The sequence below is a fragment of the Ceratotherium simum genome, chromosome 20, assembly GCF_057802395.1.
Source record: "Ceratotherium simum simum isolate JZ-2026a chromosome 20, ASM5780239v1, whole genome shotgun sequence".
NCBI lineage: Eukaryota > Metazoa > Chordata > Mammalia > Perissodactyla > Rhinocerotidae > Ceratotherium > Ceratotherium simum.
The window spans coordinates 33,681,735-33,703,405 of record NC_141919.1 but is presented as its reverse complement, the minus strand read 5'-3'; the positions used below and the strand labels follow the sequence as shown (position 1 = coordinate 33,703,405).

Sequence of the window (21,671 nt, the reverse complement as noted above, 5' to 3'; positions counted from 1 at the left end):
ATGTTGGTGGGTAGTGTGATGTTTTCATGCTTTTGGAGCAATAGTTTAGTAACGTTACCCTAGAATATGAGTTATGACTGAAAGTGTAAGTTTTGCTGTCATGGCCAATTGACTATGACAAACTACCTGCAAATGACTACAGCCTTGCATTTGTCTGCTAACTTCAGGTAGTGCTGAGGCAGCTATGAAGGAGACAAATGCTGAATTTAAATGCAATAACAGATGCTGAGTGACTTTGACAAGCCGCAAACCATTGCAGCAAGCTCTTTTAATGTTGTAGTCCTTTTGCAGTCAGAATTGTGTAAGATAACTAGAAAATTGTATGCATTTGGGGCAGTTTCTCTTAGAGTTATTTTTAGCATAAAGCATATTTTCGCTTGTTAGTTGCCATAAAGTCTGCATTGGACAGAATGATTTGTTTTATGTTTCAGGCACTGATTCTCTGCTACATAAAGGCTGTGCCTACTACACATTACCGGTACAACTTGTCAAAAAGTAAAATGATTAGTCAGTTAATCAGTTCCTGTTTCTAAATAAAACCAAATATCCTGTTTGATTTTTATCCTCTGCTGAAACTAGTGTTATCAACCAGCTAAAATATTTAGAGATTTATAAAGGATTTGACAACTCTGTCATTATATTAAAGTTTTGCAGGGAGCATAAAGGCCTTAATTTAAAAATGATTTTTAAAATTTGATTTTTTTTCCTAAGCTAATATATACATAAGTAGGGTTGCCAGATAAAACAATGGATGCCTGGTCAGATAATCAACAAATTAGTGTTTAGTATAAGTATATCCTGAGTGTTGCATGGGGTATACTTATACTAAAAAATTATTCATTTATCTGAAATTCAAATTTAAGTAGGTATCCTGTATCTTTATTTGCTAAATCTGGCAACCTTATATTGAAAAAAATTTAAAAATCACAAAGTAAATGCAGTGCAAAATAAGTTTCTCTTAGTGTCCTCCAGTCCCCCACATCCCACTATTAGTGTCTTCAGAAAGCTTGCAGAAATAGTCTATAGTTTTATAAACATGCACATATTAATTTTACTTACACAAACATTTTCCCTTCTCTTCTTTTAAACAAATACTAGCAACTTAATACATTGCGCTGCAATTCTTTTTTCCATTTAACAATGTATTTTCAACATATGATTTTTGCAAGACAATATGGAAAATATGGGGTAATGTGGTAGAGTGAATGTGGACTTTGAAGTCAGGCGGAGTTGGGTTCAAATCTAAGTTGTCCAGTTTACTAGCTGTGTGACCTCAGTCTCTCCTTTCCTCTATTGTCTTACCTTGATAATGGAGAGAATAACTTGCCAGGCGGTGCAGGATATTGTAGAGAGCAAGGTGGTCAGGGTCCTTGCTCCCATGTAATGTCTGTAAACTGTGCTTGCCTGGCACTGTAGTGCTTCAGGTACTGAGTTCACTGAGCTGTTATTGATATGTCTTATAGTTCTGAGTGCCATGGCCACTGAAACAGGTTCACTTATAACCAAGTAGTGGTATGGCTACAAGCAGAATACGTGAACAGTAGCTAGTATTTTCTATACTCTTTGCATATGCTTATTCTTGTTGCATTGAGGGATTTAGTATCTTGAACTGTAACAGCTGTTTTTTTTAATATACTTTGAATATGAATATAAGGAGGCTTATTTTTTCTTGGGCATTTTTCAAAATGTTGGATTTTGAAAGTGGTTTGTTTAAACATATGTTTAAATGAACATTATATAGATGGTGAATATTACTGATCTTTCTTTGCTGTACCTGCCCATAGTTTCTAAAATACTTAATTCTGACTTGTTTATGCCTTTGTACGGATTGTTGGCTATGTTGAATTGTCTACACCAGTCCATTTCAGACCTCACTCACTACGGGTCCCTATTTCTCCCTTTGGTTTCTCCTTGTGTAGGGCAAAGTCTATGGAATTTTGAACTTGGAAGTAGGAAAGAGAATGGTAAGGTGAATCTTCCTGCTATTGAGAGGCAGCATATTGTAGAAGTTAAATTGTTCGTTGGGTCTGGAGCCAAACTGTCTGGGTTCAAATGCTGGTTCCATCACTTACTAGTGGTATGACCTTGGGCAAGTTACTTAACCTTTCTGTGCCTCAGTTTCCTCATTTGTAATGTGAGTGAGTAGGGTGAAGATTAAAGGACTTCATTGGATGACAGGCTTTGAACAGTGCCCAGCATATGGTAGGTGCTGTGTGTTCACTGTTATTACCACTCCTTCTGCCCCAGCATTAATGTCAGTCTCCTTGTTATTGTATCCACATCTCATTTATTCTCTTGACTGCCCCTCTGATTCATCATCCTCACTGCTAGCGTGAATTGCCCAGAAAAACTCTCAGAGCTTGGCTTTCTTCTGACATGTATCGGATCTCCTTTAAGTCTTACCCGTTGGTCATGACCCACTGTTATCCCAGGTACCCTTCTGTTTCTGTATAGTGGAGATGGGTAAAGAGGGAAGGGTGGTGGTGGTGTGAAAAGGAGAATTGGTATCTGCAGTTTGATGGGAGTGGACTCAATCTCTCCAAATCAAAAATTCCGTGATTACAAATGAGTTTGTTTATGCTTAGAACTGAATCCTTGGGATAGAGGTATAGGGTATGGAAAGGAATAGTTTTTTTAACCTCTTGTCTCTTCGTCATGTTTACTAATTGTGACATCTGGAAAACCTCAAAAAATGTATTTATTTCAGGGACATTAGAGCAGAGAAGAGAAACCGTGAAACTGATTTTTTATCACTGAAATCCAGAGAAGTGGAGCTCTCATCTGGGAGCTAATGTCAGTGACTTGCAGCTGAATTGAGTTTTTTTTCCTTTTTTTTAAACCTTTATGATAAGAATTTCTCTGGAAAAAAAATGTAATTCTGTTTCCACATAACTCACTTGTGGGTGAACTTTTGAACGACAGTGTTTTTCTCTGTTGGGAACTGCTTACTCTGTACTTTCTCTGCAGACTCTCCATATATCATTTGCCTTCTAAATCCATAGGCTACCTCCCTCTCCCCATCGTAAATACCTGTATATCTTTCTGAGTTAATTTTTCATAGGGGAAAGAGGATAGAACTAAATTTTATTGTGCATACCAAGCACTCATGTATATAATTTTACTCTTTCAAAACTTTATGAATATCATTCATATATAATTAGAGATTTTGAAGTTCAGAAAAGATAAGTGACCTAACAAGGGCATATCGCTAGTAGGCGGTCAAGCCAAAGCTTTAATTCAGGTCATCAGCCTCCCTGGTCCATGCTCTTTCATTGCTATTATGCTTCCTCCTGGGTGGTTCAATTAAATATACCTTTGGGCTTCCTCATATTGGGGTTTTTACTTTTATTTTTTTAATTGTTAGAAGTAAACATTTTTTTTTGAGATGGGGGCATAATAGTATACTATTTTATGAAGGAATATTGTACTCTCCATGTAAATAAGAATAAAAAATATGACTAGTTTATTTTTAAGATCTCGTGTATTTTTTCCCCATGAAACTATGCAATGTCTGGTGTTGGCATGCTCATCTATCTGTATGGGCTCAGCGTTAATCTGGAATATGTATTTTATGACTATGAGTTCTGTGAGCAGGAAATTGGTATACTTTATTTATCTCGTTTGTCACAATATACCCAACGAGTAAGTTTGTTTTCTAAGAAATGAAGGTTAAGATGAGAGACCCCTCACTCGAGGCCGCATCACTATTTAGGTTTCAATTCCAGGTTAGAGCCAATGCCCTCTTTTCTTGACACCAGGGCACTTTTTAAAACAAGTGCAGGTGGTTGAGCTATGTGACTATTTGAAATGGAGTTGGTATTTTAAATAGTGTATTCTAAATTGAGCTAAGGGAAGTCGGTAAGTACTGTTCTCTGTTATTAATGCAGAGTGAAGTGCAGGCATTGATGGTCTATGTATCTGCTCATATACATCACATACTTCCTTTCTTCCCAAATGCGTTGTCTCTTAAAGAGGTAATGGGACAGCTTGTTCCTTCTCAGAGAAATCCTCTGTTTCATCTTTCAGATGAAAAGTGAGGACGTCTGGTTGTAGATTCCTGTTTTCTGTTGAAGGAGTAACTGACTGACCTCCTGATGATGCAGGGTTTTCTGTGAGGCAAAGGATGGGTGTAACTAGGGAGACAATTGTGCAAAATTGTTATACAGCAAAGATTAAAGATGGGTTAGTGATGTGGACATTGTCACTGGAGATCTGTATCGGATACTTGAAAGAGTCTAGAGAAGTATTGTCAGAGAAAGATGAGATCTATGTGAGTTGAAGGAGTTGAGAAGGTTTTTTTGAATGAGAAAGAAGAGAGCATTATAGTCTGGACGGTATTTTGAAAAATCTTCTTCTGTTTAACACCGTGTTCTCTTTTATTCAGTTTTTCGCCCATGATTTAATATGTTGTTTTCTAGTCGTTAATGTATTACTCGAGTGTCACAGTTCATTTCTAATTGGTATGTGTGTATTGTCTCCCCAGTTAAGACTGTGAGCATTCAAGGGCAGTATCACGTCTTTTACTTTTTACATGTTAAGGTTTTTGCCCACAGAATTTCTCATGCATAATCAAGTAAGCTCCTTCCTCTGTGGGTGAGGATCTGTAAGTGAATCCAAGGTTATAGTGGTCCATGTTGAGAAGCTCTTAAGGAAATACTTTGGATAGTTTCTACCATCTTATTTAAAACAGATTTTATGCCTTTTACTTTATTATACAAATGTTACTTGCAAATATAAGATAATTTTGAATAAGCTTTAAAATGTTTCCCTTTTTTTTTTTTTTTTACCTAGAAAGAAAACTATCTCAAGTTAAATCAATAAGATTTTAATGATCAAAGGAATTATAGTAGTATCAAGTGCTTTTTTGGAGTATGTAGTTTGAGAATATAATTTTAAAGTTCTGATAAAACATAATCATTTCATTTTATTTCTTTTCTCTCTAGAGTTCCATTTTAGTTGCTGTTTATAATCATTATAAAGAAGAACACTGAACTTTGAAAAAAATGTTAGAAACTATAGGTAAGACCTATTCTTTCCTGACTAGTTTTAGAAGAATTGAAACTCCTTCTGTTGGCATCTTTGAAATGTGGTGTGTCCTACATAGCAGGATTCTGTCTATAGTAACTTAGTTTAAAAAAGTTTTTATCTACTAGTGTTATACCAGGGTAATGTGTTTCTATATTTGGACAGTTTCAATTGAAGTGTTATAAAAGACACATCATTTATAAGCAAAACTTAAAAGCACATGAGATGTTTTACCAATTATGGGTTTTAATAAAATTTAATGTAAGCTCAATTCTGATTTATGAACCCATTTCTGGTTAATGTTTGTTTCTGGATAGCACTAGAAAGTTTAACCATATTTTTAATACTGAAAGAAGATCATTGCTTGTGTCTGTCTTTTACTTTATTTGTGACAGGTGCGATACTACTGGGCTTTGCTTTTAGGTTGATAACAGGAACAAACACTTAGGCTGACAAACTTCAGTGACGATTTAAGGCAGTGTAATTTCTACATGAGATAATTTAGGTTGAAATATCCAAATTTCTCAGGCTCGTGTGTTAATCCTTTTTTCACACTGCTATCTAGTTTTAAAGAAACTAGTTTGTAGAACTAGTTTCAGGTATATCAGGTATGGTACCACCCAAGCCCTCATTGCCTCTCATCTGATGCCACAGTCCTTCACGCATTCCAGGGAACTCTTTGGGTATGACTATGGGAAGGTATCTGGATTTCATTCTGGCACCTTAATGGTCATGGCTGGTGCCTTGACACCTACAGACTTTGAGGGGTAGGGTGAGAATGGGGTGGCAGGGAAAGGAGAAGGAGCTCTTTTTGTGACAGTGGGGATCATTAGTGTGACTTTTGTTCCTGGTACTATGCCAGCGATAAAAATGCATGGGTGTGCATTTCCTTCATCACCCATTTTATACTGTAAGTCCCACACACCATAAAAACTACTAGTCCACATGGGACAGTTCTTCATTAGAAAGTGGACAGCAAAGGGGAAATACATTGTTATTTAAAGCATTGCTTTCTAATCTTTATTCTGTAAGTTATTACTGAGTAGTACACATTTCAAGAATTGACATGGGAATTAATACTAGATTTGTATTCTGAGATACCATGGGAAATATGACCCAGAATAAAATTCATATGCATATCTTTATCATTATTTGCTTTTAAAATTCTGCACAGGAATAAATATTGTTCATTTAAATTTGCATATATGTGTGAACTCATGGTCAATATTAATTTGTGTTTTAATTTTTCCATTTCTGTGTAATTCCACATTTGGTGCTATAGAAAGTGTCTCTGGTGATAATTCCTACTCTTTTTGATTACTATAATACGGCAAATATATTTTAATAGATACACTTGTTACCATAATGAATTGGTTAGTCATATATCTGAAGAGTCTCCATTTTTTTTTTTAAACAAACTTGGTTTCACTTATAAGAGAGAGAGAGTGTGTGTGTGTGTATTTTAGGGTGATGTTTTTAACTATTTGTGGTAGAAACTCACTGGTGGAAGCATGCATGTAAAATGCTAGGATTGTTAGGAACATACTTATTCAAAATATTTACTTTAGCAACTTTGTGCCCGATATATAAGGCAGTCAATAAATATTTGAATTGTATTGGTTCGATGCATATATAAATATGCTATTTAATTTTGGGGAAAGACATTTAAAATATGAAAAGTAGTGTTTTTGAAGGGATGTGCATTATTGTGATGTTTTTCCAAGTAAATTCTGAAGTATAGAATGCTTTGCCCCTTAATATATGAAATTGTCATATTTTGGATGTTATGATGCATCAGTGAAATTATCCACATCCACTTATAAGTGAGTTAATGTTTCTAATTTTTCTTATATGTAAATAAAAATTTTAAGTGAAAATAATCACCATGTACAAGATCACAGAGCATTTGGTTTTCAGTAGTTTTTATGAAAGAGTTGAAATAGTTGGCATTGGAACTCAAGTATGCTTCATCTGAATTAGTTTCTGTACTTTAAAAACAATTAACTGCATGTAGCATATACCACAACCAGTTCCCTGCTTTCAAACAAAATTTCTTACCAGAGACTTAAAGGTTTGAAGGACATGTTAATAGTGACATTTTTAGTGACACGTTTGAAGAATCTGTTTATAGTCCTTTTTTTCCTGAGTCAATTTTGTGCTCTCAAAAGGAATAGTTTTTGGGTTTCTATAAGCATGGTTTGATCTGTGTCTTTTGAATCCTGTTATTGACTAATGCTGCTCTTTGGTATAGACAAAAATCGGGCCCTGCAGGCAGCAGAGCGCTTGCAAGCCAAGCTGCGAGAACGTGGGGATGTAGCAAATGAAGACAAACTGAACCTTCTGAAGTCAGTTTTGCAGAGCCCTCTCTTCAGTCAGATTCTGAACCTTCAGACTTCTGTGCAGCAGCTGAAAGACCAGGTAGGACATGAGTCACCCAAAGCAGGCATTCGTGGCATGGCTTAGATCTTCTGAAAGTCTTTTGTTTTTCTGAAAGGCTGATTTTTGTATGTGTTAATGAATAGTTAATGAACTAATTTAAACCTCCAAACTAGACATTCAGGTTCACTGTGGCTTTTCCCCTCTAGTTATTTTTGTAATGGTTGTTGCTGTATAGTGTAGATGACATGACATTGTGTTGAAAGCTGTGTGGATGCTGAAGAATGAGTCCCTACAGTAGAAGAGGATGTTAAAAATATGTTTAGGGTGGATGGCTCTAGACTTGGTTTCCATTATCACTAAGGCTCATTGTTCATGGATCTTGCTCATTCAGATTCAGACAGTCAGTACACTTACAAGATTTCAGATAAGCCTGGATTTGCATGTGTAATCATGTGTGTGAGGAAGGGAAATCACCTCTATTTTGACAGTAAAAGGAATAATTACATTGTCATCAGTTAGAGGAATTGCAATTCTCACTTCTTAAAAGAGTGTAAGTAGCAATTGCTCCCATGACAGCATCAGATGGTGATAAACATTAGAACTTCTAAATGTAACACACTTTTTTTTCTGTAAAAATTGAGTATTAAAAAGTCCTAGCACTTACATTAAAATTGAAACATATCACAATGACAGAATGAAAACTGAAGTCAGATGTTCTTTAAACTTTCTTAATTTAATCACCATTTCTCAGGTTGAGAAAAAAATATTTTTAAAGCAGTTCTTATCCTCGGAAGGTTTGGAGTAAATGTAATTATGCCTTCAGTCCAAGTTAATTCTCATTCTAATGTTTTTAGTATTAATTTAATGGTTATGGACCACTTGCTAGCAAATGTTCTCCCTTAAAGGGTTAAAAATGAAACTTGAAGACTAGTTTCGTTATTCAATGAAAGAACAGCTTCGATTAAAAAAAAAAAAAAAATCCCTGAGAGCCAGCCCTGATGGCCCAGTGGTTAAAGTTCGGAGTTCTCACTGCTTTGGCGGCCCGGGTGCATTTCCCAGTCGTGGAATCACACTACCTGTGTATCAGTTGCCATGCTGTGGTGGCGGCTCACATAGAAGAACTAGAAGAACTTACAACTAGGATATACAACCATGCACTGGGGCTTTGGGGAGGAAAAAAAGAAAAAAAGGAAGATTGGCAACAGATGTTAGCTCAGGGCAAATCTTTCCCTAAAAAAAGAAAAACCTGAAAATGTGCCAAATGCAAAAGGAACAAATAGTAGCAATAGAGAAGGAATTTGTTTGATGTCATGTAATTTCTTAATCTAGATACTTTGGTAGCCAAAAAAATAAATAAAGCCAGAAGAATTTTTAAAAATATTTTTTCTCTAGTGAATTTCTAGTTAATGATTTTAAAAGTCATGATCATGAATTAAGAAAAAGAGGTGTTTTGTTACATTTGGTTGTGTTTGTCCCGTTAGCCAGGTATTGATTGAAAAGATTGGTTTTAGGTACTCATTTTCAGCATGGGTTGGCTAACTTTTGGAGAAACCAGTATCGTGAGTATATGCATGATTTGATATGGAACATTATCTGTTTTTTCAGTGTGTGTGGAGAAGTTGAACAGATGTCTTCTCCTCTTATTGTATTATGTGAAGATATGATTAAAATGAGAGGAAAAGTTGAAATAGAAAGTTCTAGTAAATATGTTAGGGAATACCACTGGTCCAGTGAGATAACGGTGGAAATATCCCTTCCAGCTAGCCTCATGCAAGGGGAACAGCATTTGTACTTAGCCCATCTGCTGAAAAGAGGGAAGAAATAGGCCCGCTTGTTGTTGAGCTGGTTAACCATTTCCAAATAGAAGGAGGATATGGACTCTAAGACTGTTTGGATTCCATGTGATTCAGCTGAAACCTCCTTGGAGGTCTGTGCAGCATAGTATTATTGAGCCTCATAGTCTGTGACTAAGTACAGTGTGATCTTATTCTTTTATGAATGATAGACGCTGATATAGCTCAAGACTAGGTAAATTGTGAGGCCGTGAATTCTATAGGCATGTCTTACATGCCTTTGGACTTTTGGCTTGTTGGTCACCTCTTCAAAGGGACCAAGGAAACCAGCTGGCCCACATCCTGCTTATTACAGCAGCTTAGAGCAGTTGAGTGAATTGTTTATAAGCATAGAGCCAGAATTAGAACTCGGTTTTCTTGGCTCGCAAGGCACAGTCTTTTCTCTTTTCGTACTCTGAAGCTTGTCTTACCTCATTTTTTCTTTTTTTTCAAGGGTAGAAGCTTGGTCCCTAGATACCAAGAGTTTCATTTTGGTTAAAACCATTGATAACTTCTCACAGTTTCTGTGACTCTTCACTTTAGTCGCCATTCTGACTAATTCAATTTCAATTGTTAGTTGAATCAGTTTTTTTTTCTTTTATGACCAGACTAAAATTTCAAAAACTCATATTATTTTCCATTTTAAAGTTTAAATATAAATATTCTAGATTTTACCATGTTAGGATTAAATTTTCTATATACTTTACCAACTGCTAATATATTAATATTTATAATTTAATATTTTATTAATACACCTAAGGAATGAAATTTGCGCTTTCCAACCAGTAGCTACACAAATCAGATCAATGGCTAGCTCTTATTTATTACCTTATTCCTAAATTATCATTTTAGATGTATCATTTTATATGCAGAATAGGTGCAAGTTACTGTCTCCAGCTGTTTTAGTATAACCGGAAAATTTGACCCCTCCAGTTTTCCTCGCCGTCATTCTCCTGTCTCTTAGAAAGCGAAAGGAGTGAATAATGGAAAAGCCTGAGGTATATGCAGTGTACTGGAGAACATGATCATATTGTTACATTAATGACAGATGCTGACATGCCATGTTGAATTAAGCCTACTATTTTTTTCCCTCAGATCCTTCTCATTACTTCTATTCAGTAATGTTTAATTTTTCCAATTTGCTTCTTCAGCATTAAGACTGCCCTTAGAAATCAGACTGTTTCCCTTTGGCAAATTAAACACTTGACAGGTGTGTAACTGAGAGGGCAAAAAAGCCATGCCCTGAAGGGATGTGCTATTTAAATATTGTCAAAAATATTAACAGGTCTTAGAGTATAATTGATGCCTCTGTTTAACTCTGCCACACTGTGTATTGTTCTAACCGCCAGCTAAAAGGATGTGTGCTATTAAACCTGAATAATCTCTAATAGCTCCAGTTCATTTCCTATTACATGATTTCTGTTTCAGTGATGAGAAAAAAAAAAAGAACCGTGACTGTGTGTCAATGATCTGTCAAATGCAAATTCTCAAGTAGTGTCCTCACTGTCACCTAGTCATCACAGCTAATAACTGCAGAGCTCAATGCGTATTCACAACAGAAATCCAGCTATTGTGGGGAAATAAACACGTTAGCCGTTTAATAATAGAAACTTGTCAGCCATGAGGATATTGGATTTGCATATTTATTTTATGACGTTTCTGCAGTCCAGTATAGGTGGATACTACTTCCCTGAGTAATTAATTGCCTTGTCATATGAATTGACCACAGGCACTAAAGTAAATGTCTCTTGACCCTGAGTTATTTGTAGGAAAACCGTGAATTAAAATTATTAATTTCAATAGAAATTTATGACAAATACTTAAAACATTGACACTGCTAAGATTTTTTTTAAAGCTATGGCAACAGAGACCAGTTCCAAGATTGAGGAAACGGTGTGGATAATTTAGGTTACAAAAGCTGCTGATATGGGAAACAAGCCTTGGGCACAGAATATCTGGAGATTTCTCCTTGTCAGTGATTTCCAGCCTTTTGGAGTGTGACGCTCTATTATTTTGTTGTTGTTCTTGTGGTTTGCTATTTCCAGGCTCCTAGTTCATTCACCTTTCTCCCAGAAAAGTGTTGGCTTATATACATATCATCTAGGTGCGTAATGTATATATACACAAATTTAAGCCAGATTTTTCTAAGTTTTTCTTTGGAAATTTTATGACATCTCTTGAAATAATTGGAGAGATGCTGACTTAACATAGAATCAGGTTAGAAATCACTGTTTAGTGTTGATTAGAGTAATTAGATCCATCCTTTTCATTTTTATTTTTGAAATTTGGTCTTCATGGTATAAAATTTTGTTTTTATATTTCGAAGTTTTACCTGTTCACCTTTCAAAAAGAATTTGGCACAACTTCTGATGGCAAAACATATTGACTAATCAAAGGTAAATCTAAACGAAGACCAACTAGAAATATCAGAGAACTGGATATTCCAAGGACTTTGGGTTGCTAAAATTGAGTATATCATTTAATTTCCATTTCCCCGGAGCAAAAGCAAAAAAAAGAAACTGGAGGGTTATATATTGCTCAATGTGAGACACCATTCAGTGAGCCAAATTTTCCTTGGCAATGGGTGGCTTATCTCATGGATACTTTTATAGAAAACTCATAATCATTTATTAATAAAATCAATAAAAATACAATGAATAAATAAGATGGAGGTTCTTACTATCTAGCGGGGAAAATAGAGCATATATTTATTTTATGTAATTAAATAGAAAGACAAGAGGGTGAGTGGTATAAGAGTAAGGAATTACTAATTTTGACTAGAAGAAAACTTGACAGTGGAGGTGACATGTAAGAGGAGTCTTGAAAAATGAGTAGGAGTTTTCTGCATAGATGGGGAAAATTATTTCAGGTTGAGAGAAGAGTGTTTACAAGAGTATAGGTCAGTTGTTCTCAACTGGGGGTGATTGTACATCTCCTTCCCCAGGAGACATTTGGCAGTGTCTGGAGACATTTTTGATTGTTGCAGCTTAGGGGTGGGGGGACACGATACTGGCATGTAATGGTCGAGTCCGGAGATGCTGCTGCACATCCTCAATGCACAGCACAGCCCCCTAAAACAAAGAATTATCGGGTTTGTAAGGTGTGTAGTGCTGCGGTTGAGAAACTCTAATACAGAGTCAGGTACAGATCTGTATTATCAGAGCAGTAGAATATGTGCGGGGTATTGTCAAGAGAGGAAACTTGGAGGCAGAGATTTCTTAAGGTAAGGTTTTTTGGGTTTGGGTTTGTTTTGTTTTTTATCGTCTTTGCTCTTTTGCATTCAACTTTCTGTATCAGACTTTATTGTATCAAGTTGAAATTGTGTCAACTTTACATCTGACCATTCTATTAAATACAATATTTTAACAATCATTTTATTTATTGATTTTATTTCTCCACATTTTTAAAATTGTAGTAAAAAACACATAAAATTAAGGTAAGGGTTTTAATGACATTTTGATAGATAAGACCTACAATTGTAATTGTAAAGTACGTGAGTCGTTCGTCAAAGCAATGCTTCTTTCATCTTTCTAAGAATGAAATACGCTAAAAATACAGGGTCCCATCCTAATTTAGTGATGGGTTTTCTGCCAAAGTGTACGTGAGGTACACCATGTATTTTTTTTTCTTTTCTGTTGCGCTGTCTTAAAACAGGAGCAAAATTTAGAGAACCTAGAGTCAGTGTGTATTTCAGAGTCACTTTCAAATATCTGACATAGGCGGGGGATGTTAGATGGAACACCACTTTCCTGCGGCATGCCTGAAGAGTCACTGCTCTGTAGGTACGTATTTATGAGACAGCTAAATCAAATCTGTGGCCGAAGTGTTGAGATATTCAACGGCTCTGATAATTCCTTACATTTATATATTTTTGGATTGATGGAAAGATGAGAATTTTGATACCTGAGATTTTGTTGCTCTGTTTTGACTTTGGTAATTAGAAGGATGCTATTTTGTGTGATTTCATGGTAAAGAGCAGAAATGCCGATGTTTCCTCAGCTTTATATTATTACTTATATAAATGACAAAAACATAACCTTTCTCTCTGTGGTTTCTGATTTAAGAGTGAAATGAAGATGATTCATCTGTAGGCCTGCTGTCAGTAAAGGGGAAATGACCACTGTCTCCTAGGAATGCCTAGGTTAAATTATGACTTGGTGTAGGTGGAGGGAGGGAGTACAGAGAGAAAGAAATTATGCCTTGACCCCAATAACAGGAGTTATCTAAAAATTGAATGGCATTCTTCCCAGTTGATGTTGCTTGTGAAAATGAAAAAATATTTTTCTTACCCCTGGAATGGTTTTACTTTTATGACAGAGTATTGCAGCCGCCTAACAGGAAAGGATCTGTTTCTTGAGACTTTAATGTACGTTATCTAGGAGAAGTTAAAAGAGAAGGAGTGACTCTTATGTTTTTACATTTACCATAAAGTTTATTTACTGTAGGAATTTCAAATACTTTATTTTTGGTACAATAACAGCTTTTAAATGTTTGTTCTTTTAACTAAAAGTTTGTAAATATAGAGCCTTTGAAGGGACTAAAATTCTTGTTTTATCCTGGGCAAGAAGGCACTGTTCAAGCTTTTTATACAGTGCTGGATTAAAATGCAACACCATCTTGCTATTGGGTATGCATGTGTGTCTAAAACAGCAAATGGTGCTAATTGTATGGTGGTTTTTGTGACAAAGTTAAACGGTCTTTGGAGAAGAGGGAAAAAATGTGAAATTTACTGGGTATAACCTAAATGAGTTTTTTTAATCCAAGAATTTAAGAACAATAGAGGCTGCTTCACATTTGAAGCTATGGCAGCAACAACAGCAGCAATTACCTTTAGGAAGCCCTTGTGCCTGTGCTGTGGACTCTGTCTCATTTAACCAGTCCATCAGCTCCATGAGGTAGATTTATCCCCATTTTGTCCAGTGAGGAAATTGGGGCTTAGAGAAGTTACGTAACTTCATCTGGGCCACACAATTATTCATTGGTAGATTTAGGAGAAGAATGTAAGTCTGTCTGACCCTGAAGCCAATGCTCTTTTTATTTTTAATTTATATTGTTTCTAAACCCTTAGTTTTCTAATATAAAGGAAGAAATAAGTTGAAAATACAGTTAATAGTATTCCTAAAGAGAAATGAGCTTAAACTAAATGTTTTGTAGACTCAAATTCGTTAAGATTTGCCATTTCCCTAAAATTCTCCCAATTTTAATCAGAGGGCCTTTTTAGTGTAAACCAAAACTTTCATTCTGCTTTTATTTATGTTTATGCTAGATTTTAAAGTAAATGAACTGGGTAAAGATAATAGTGGAATGGAGAGGCACTATGGCAAAGTAATATCAGTCTTCATTGCCATATATTTATACTTGTCTGTAAGGTTTTGTTTTATTTTTATTTTTCTCTAAGCAGACTGTGAACACTGAATCAGTTTTATTTGTCTTTTGGAAATGTGGGACTGATAGAAAAAACACTGCAAAACTTGTAACATGTCGTTCATCTACATTTTCAATTTCTAAATTTATATGTGTTGGCATTTAAAATAGATTAATTTACTTAATTTTGATACTTTTTGCCCCTTTGATGTAGATAATTTCAGCATACTTTGATAAGCATATTATTTTTGGTCAAGCTCCATTCTTTAAGTTTTTCCCCTTGGAAGTTTTGCTCAGAAAGCACAGAAGTGTTGAGGTTTAAATAAAGAAAAGACATTCGGCAAATACACATCAACACACATGCCTAGACCGTGGTGTATATGCTGCACTGCACTTGCCATTTGTTCTTAACAAGCATAAAAGGGGTTTTAGAATTAATTGTAGTTTAGGTTTTTTTGGAGTCCATTTACAACTTTTGGGAGGAAATCCATTCTGTATTCATCTTTGAATATCTTGTACCTGACATGATACTTTACTCAAACTCAATAAATGATTCCCTGATTAATGAATATGTGAATATTCAGAACTGTTGTGCATTAATAGTTATCTGTCCTTGCCAGAGAACTAAATTTTAACATAAATAAATTGGCCAAATAACTGAAGGCACTTTGAAGACCTTGTGTTTTTCTCTTCATAACCGAAAGATGCACCACTCATCATCATCATCATCATCATAGCAGTTAACATGTGCTAAATTCTTACTATGTGCCGGGAACTGTTCTACATATAGTTACCTGTTTCATCATTACAGCAATACTGTAAAGTAGATACTATTATTTTCCTTATTTTACAGGTAGGGAAATGGAGGCACAGAGAGGGTAAGTGGTGGAGCTAGCATTTGAATGTCGGCCTGCTGACTTCAGAACCCCTGCTGACTTAGAACCCCGGTCTTAATCTTAGAGCTCTGTCGTGTTTGGTTTCACTGTCCTCGTAAACAGTGCAATGAACATAATTTAAGGATTTCCTGGTGATTTGAGGCCTTCGTTATGATGATCTGAGCTCAAATGCTGACAGTGTGGTCTAGTAGGATTTGGAGACACATACAATCCAGATTTGTATTCTGGTACTGATATTTATTGGAAGATGATCTTAAGCAAGAATTTATTTCTTTATGTGTGTGTGTGTGTATATATATATATCTTCACTGAGCCTCTTTTTTTCCTCCTTTAGTTGTAAAATGGGAACTAAATAACATGGATCTAAAAACTCTAAGGCATAAGCTCAGTGCTTACCAAGCACTTAGTAAATCTTAGTTCTCTTCTTATTGCTTCTTCCTCCTATTAAAATTTAATATTCTACGGCAGCAGTTCTCAAACATTTTGGTCTGATGACCCCATTACACTCTTAAAAATTACTAAGGACCTCAAAGAGCTTCTGTTTATGTGGTTTTATCCATCAGGATTTATCAGGTTAGAAATTAAAATTGAGAAATATTTTAAATATTAATTTATTTAAAAATAATAGTAATAAACCCATTACATTTAAAAATTAGTGAGAAGAGTGGCATTGTTTTACATAGTTGCACATCTCTTTAATGTAGCGTAATAGAAGAAAACTGGATTCTCATATCTACTTCTGCATTTGATGTGTTTGGATTTGTTGTTTTAGTTGCCGTATATGGAGAAAATCTGGCCTCACGGAGATGTGTAGCTGGGAACAGGAGGAGTATAGCCTTTTTGTGGATATCCTTTGATAGTGCACCAAAACTATTGATAGTTTCTTAAAGGTTAGTTCCAGTGTGGAATCTGAAACCAAATCAATAAACATTTTGTACTCTATTACAGTCAAATCTATCTTGTGCTTTAATTTTTTTTCAACCATGCATAATCTTGTATTACGTTGGTCATCTGGAAAATTTGAAAAATAGAAAAATTACATTTCACATTTCCTTATATAATATCAAAAAATTACACTTGCTAATATTGCTTCTGATCTTATCAACAGAGCCTTTAAATTACGGGAAAGTGTCAAGCTCAGGGTGGCAGATACAAGTTTTCCAGAATTCTGATTTTCACTTGAAAGCTCAAATTTTACTGTTGGCAACAGTTACCATCAGTTGTTTTTTTTGAAGTGACAGGCTTACTTTGTTTATTTTTGAGAAATTGTCTGCCATATACCCAAGTCTGTCTAACCATTTTTTGATTCTCTGTCATTTTTTCAAGTAATGTGGTGCTTATGAAAAATGTAGCTAGTTTAGCTTGCAACTCACTCAAACAATAGTGTTTTTCCTCTAGACAGTTGTATTTTTTTATACAGCAGATATGCGTTACGTTTACTTCTTATTTTGAAACAGATTATGAAAGGATGTACACTCAAGAATCAAGATTGAATAAAATTAATAATTTTTACTACTTCATCAAGAACTTTTTTAAGTGATTCAAAGGTGGGGAAATATAGACTATTGCTTTTGATGAGAAGAACTGAAAAGAATTTGTTGTCTTTTTTTTTTTCAGCCTACCACAGATACCTCTCCCCCAATAACAATAATAAAAAGTAAAGATATTATCAAAAAAGATCAAACAAGTATGAAAAAGAAACCCTTGTTTTTGAAATTAGTGGAATCTAATTGGAATCTCAGTGGAACCTCGGGATAGGTTAAAGAATCATATTATATTTTACTTCATTGTAGAACCTACCATTTTTTTAATGGTAAACAAGATTTCTTTTATAACAATAATGAAAAAAGTTTAAAACAAAACTGTTACTGTTTTAAATTCAAGTTATTTGCTAGTCTTTACCCAAGTATTCATATATATTTTAGGAAATTGGGGGAAAAATCTGAATCTTTTCACATAAGAGTATTTCTAAAGATTTCAGTGAAATTTAGACCTTTAAAAAATTAGTTTATAAAATACACATGGAGTACCCTGCATTATGTTGCCTGAGCCCAACATTTTAGTGCACTATGCTTTGTGGGTTGATTCTAATAAATATCTTTTATGATGTAATTTTAAGAATGAATAAAATTTTCATAGATGCAGCTTTGAGTGAAAAGCAGAACATTATAAAATGGTGTAACCTGCTATATGGCCGTTCACTTCAGTTGACAACATTGTAGTATAAAGACATGAAGTTTACAGTTGTGTACTTGCGCTTGTCATTTAATAACCTGTAGCAAAAGGCATTGTTTTGGGTAGATTATTGGTCAGCCATACGCGCCTTTCTCAGTATCAAAAGGGAGCAGACAAGAGTCTTACGTACTCTAATTCATTTCCTTCTAGTGTTCTTTGCCTTCCATCTTGAGTTTCCTGGTTGATAGTTTATCTTTCTTATTAGCACAGGGGAATTTTAAGACAAATATGTACTAGTATCTACATAGAGGCAGATGCAGAAAATTTACAGTTTGATTACTGAGAATGACTCCTTAAACATTCTTGGGTTAAGGAATTATTTTCTAAATTTGGTATCTTTATCTTTTTAATTTATCAGCCAGTGATAGTCAAGGGCTACTTTAAGAATACTTCAAATGATAATGTGGGTTCTAGACCACAATCTGCTTTGCTATTCAGGAATTCATAGCTATGAAAAGAAGGGTATTCTGTCTCAGTAGGTGGGTGAACTAAGCCTGCTAGAGTAATTTTATAGGATATCTAACATAGTAGTGATTATGGAAAGCATTTTGTCTCTTTAATTACCACCTCATCACCGAGAGCCCAATGTCTTAGACATTTGAGGTGCTTTTATAAGTATTTGAATGAACGAAAAGAAGATCTCATAGAAAATGTAAAATTATGCTTATTCCATCTGAAAATGTTTTTCCCTCTTTTCTAACTTGCTGCGCCATTTTGTATCTTATTTAGTTCGGGAGCTGTGAGCTACTTTATGTCCAAAATAGTCTCGTCACATTAAGCTAATCCCCTTTGAACATGCAACTCAATTTCTTTAATTAGCTTTAAAAATAAGGATCATTAAATCAGAGTGCCACCATCAATTACTGTGCAAGGGTTTGCCTGTTCAATAATGCATCAGAGTTGTGCTCTAATCAGTATTTCACTGAAAGATTTATGGAAAAGGAGGCCTCCCTTGGTTCCAAACTTGAAATGCAGTTCTATTATGTCTAAAAAAATTTTCCTGTGATTGCTACCATTTTAGGTGCTATATTTCATTGAATACTCTCAGCATCCTCTCCATCTTTGCATTTCATATTTGGGATCAGTTCCAGAGAGTGTTTTACAGCATTTTTGTAAATTCGCAGAAAATGAGCACTTTGCTTGCTCTGCAAGAAGAAAAGACAAGGTGCAGATTAAAAAACAGTCTGCATTTTTTTGAGGTGCACCTGTTCTCGCAAATTCCCCAGAGAGTACCTGATTTCTTATTTCTCGTTATGTTAAGGAGTAACAAACAAACAGAAAATTGGGAAATTGAACTAGCAATGTATGTTTATAAATTTGTTTAAAATCTACCAAAACTAGGGTTACAAAAGCAGTGGTCATTTTTCTTGCTTAATTCAAGATAATATATATTTTAGCTCTTAAATGATAGAAATATAATATCCATCAAATGCACATAAGAATTTGGGTTATTTATATCTCATTCAGAACAAGTCACAATAACAGGACCACAAAACAGGTTTTGATAATCTATATAAAATACTTTAGGAAATTCAGTTATACAAGTACTTCTGGAAAGATTGATGTTAGCTATTAAAATAGAGCTCATAATATTAACTTCCTTTTCAGTTAACAACCCAGAAGGGATAGATAAGAAGTCAGTATTTCAAGATTTTGTAGCAGATTTAGTTAAGTGAATCTACATATTTGAAAATCTTCTATTTGGTTAAGCATGAGTGCATATCATATTTATATGATCAAAATATTTAAGACATTGATCCTTTTGAGTATTTTTGGAATGACATTAATTTTACAGCATAGGTATTATTATGAAAAAAAGATAAAGAACAATTTATAATTTTGAAATCTCACAATTATATCATCCTCGTACCAGGGTGGGTCAAAATACTTTAGTGTAAAGTATAAGTTAACACAATGATTTTTTTCTTGTAATTTGGTGTGCAGTTAAATGATTATAAGTTTTAAAAATTCATAATCTTTGAGGAAGAAAAATCTAAACGTGCTACGAAAGTTCAAACACATTTACTGAGGATTCATCTTGACTTGAGCACTTGTTAAAGGATTCGTTCTGAGAATGGGAATTAGTCAGTTGCATCCATATCAAGCCTGTGGAGGGTCATCCATCACAGTAATAGACTAAGCTTCATCTTCAGATATCCAGTTTCTATATTCTCATTCATTTAAGATGAATGCCTGGTAATTGAACTTTAAATTCAGAGTTTCTGTCAGGGAAGGTTTAGTTTGATATATAGAGGCTGTTCCTACCATCTATTTTCTCTAAAAGAAGTGTGTTTTTATATCATTCATTGAAGTGCCCCAGGTTCTATGCTCTGATTGTATCACTTATTTTGCAAACTTTAAAAAAATTGAGAAATAACGTACAGTAAAGGGGAAACCTATATAGCTCAAGGATTTTTTACAAATTGAATATACACATATAACCCTTCACCTAAATCAAGATATAGAAAGTTACCATCGCTCCATAATACTCTGTCTCTTCTCAATCAGTCTTAACTCTCGACCCCAAAGGAAGCACTGTTTTTTTCCAGCCTATTTGAGATGTTATTGACATATCACATTGTGTAAGTTGAAGATGTACAACGTGATAGTGGAAGATGTACAACGTGATAGTTGATCTCTTGTGGAATGATTACCACAATAAGATTAGTTAACACATCCATCACTTCACATAATTACTTTTTGTGTGTGTGTGATGAAAACATTTAAGATCTCTTTTCTGCTATTAGCAGCTTTCAAGTATACAGTACAGTATTGTTAACTATAGTCACCATACTGTACATTAGATCCTCAGAACTTATTCATCTTATAACTGGAAATTTGTATCCTTTGACCAACATCTCCCCGTTTTCCCCACTCACCCCCAGCCCCTGAACCACCAATCTACTCTCTGTTTCTATGAGTTTGGCTTTTTTATTTTTATTTTTTTGTGAGGAAGCCTGGCTCAGAGCTAACATCCATTGCCAATCCTCCTCTTTTTGCTGAGGAAGATTAGCCTTGAGCTAACATCTTTGCCCATCTTCCTCTATTTTGTATATAGGACGCCGCCACAGCATGGCTTGATGAGCAGTGTGTAGGTCGATACCCGGGCTCCGAACCTGCGAACCCCGGGCTGCTGAAGCAGAGTGCTCAAATTTAACCACTACGCCACTAGGCCAGCCCCGAGTTCAGCTTTTGTAGATTCCACATAGAAGTCAGATCATACACTATTTTGACTTTTATCCCACAGATAAGTATTTGAATTTTATATAAATGCAGTCTGAGTGTATATATGCTTTGTGCTTGGCTTCTTTGTCTTCACTGTGTGTCTGTGAGATTCATTCATGTCATTGTATGTAGCTGTAGTTCTTTTCTATTTTTCATCGTATGAATATACTAGGATGTGTTTGTCCTTTCTTTTGTTGATTATAATTTTGTTTTTTCTAGTTTTTGGCTGTTATAAATAAAACTGCCATGAACGTTCTAACACATGTCTTTTGATGTTCACAAGTGTACATTTCTCTTGGATATTTACTTAAGAGTAAAATTTCTGGGTCTTAAGGTATATATTCAGCATTTGTTGATTCTGTCAAACTGTTTTCCCAAGTATTTGTAGGTGTACCCTCTCATTATAATGTATGAATATTCTCATTGCTCCACAACATTGCTTACACTTACTGGCAGCTTTAAATTTACTTTTTTCCAGTTTTGGCCACTCTGGGAGGTATGTTGTAATATCATTATTGTTTTAATTTGCATTTTTCTGATGACTAATGATGTTGAGCATCTTATATGCTTATTGGTCATTTGGATATCCTCCTTTGTGGAGTTCTTAAGTCTTTTGCCCATTTTTCTATTGATTTGTCAGTCTTTTTCTTATTGATTTATAAGAGTTTTTTAATATATTCTGAATACAACTTCTTTGTTGGACATTTGTATTTCA

At 34.8% G+C, this 21,671-nt stretch overlaps 1 protein-coding gene across 11 annotated transcripts in view; it reads left to right on the top strand.

The window, feature by feature from the left end:
• The window catches only part of MPDZ (multiple PDZ domain crumbs cell polarity complex component), a 157,108-nt gene that overhangs the window by 20,128 nt on the left and 115,309 nt on the right, over window positions 1–21,671 (top strand). For 8 of the 11 annotated variants that reach the window (XM_087444589.1, XM_087444594.1, XM_087444591.1 and 5 more), the window contains exons 2-3: window positions 4,944–5,019; window positions 7,277–7,443. In XM_087444589.1, coding sequence (XP_087300715.1) covers window positions 5,004–5,019; window positions 7,277–7,443 — 183 coding nt within the window. In that variant the 5' untranslated portion in view covers window positions 4,944–5,003. Of the gene's footprint in view, window positions 1–1,739; window positions 2,203–4,943; window positions 5,020–7,276; window positions 7,444–16,268; window positions 16,387–21,671 lie in introns of those variants that run through there. The other 3 variants (XM_087444598.1, XM_087444590.1, XM_087444597.1) reach the window with 3 other exon arrangements.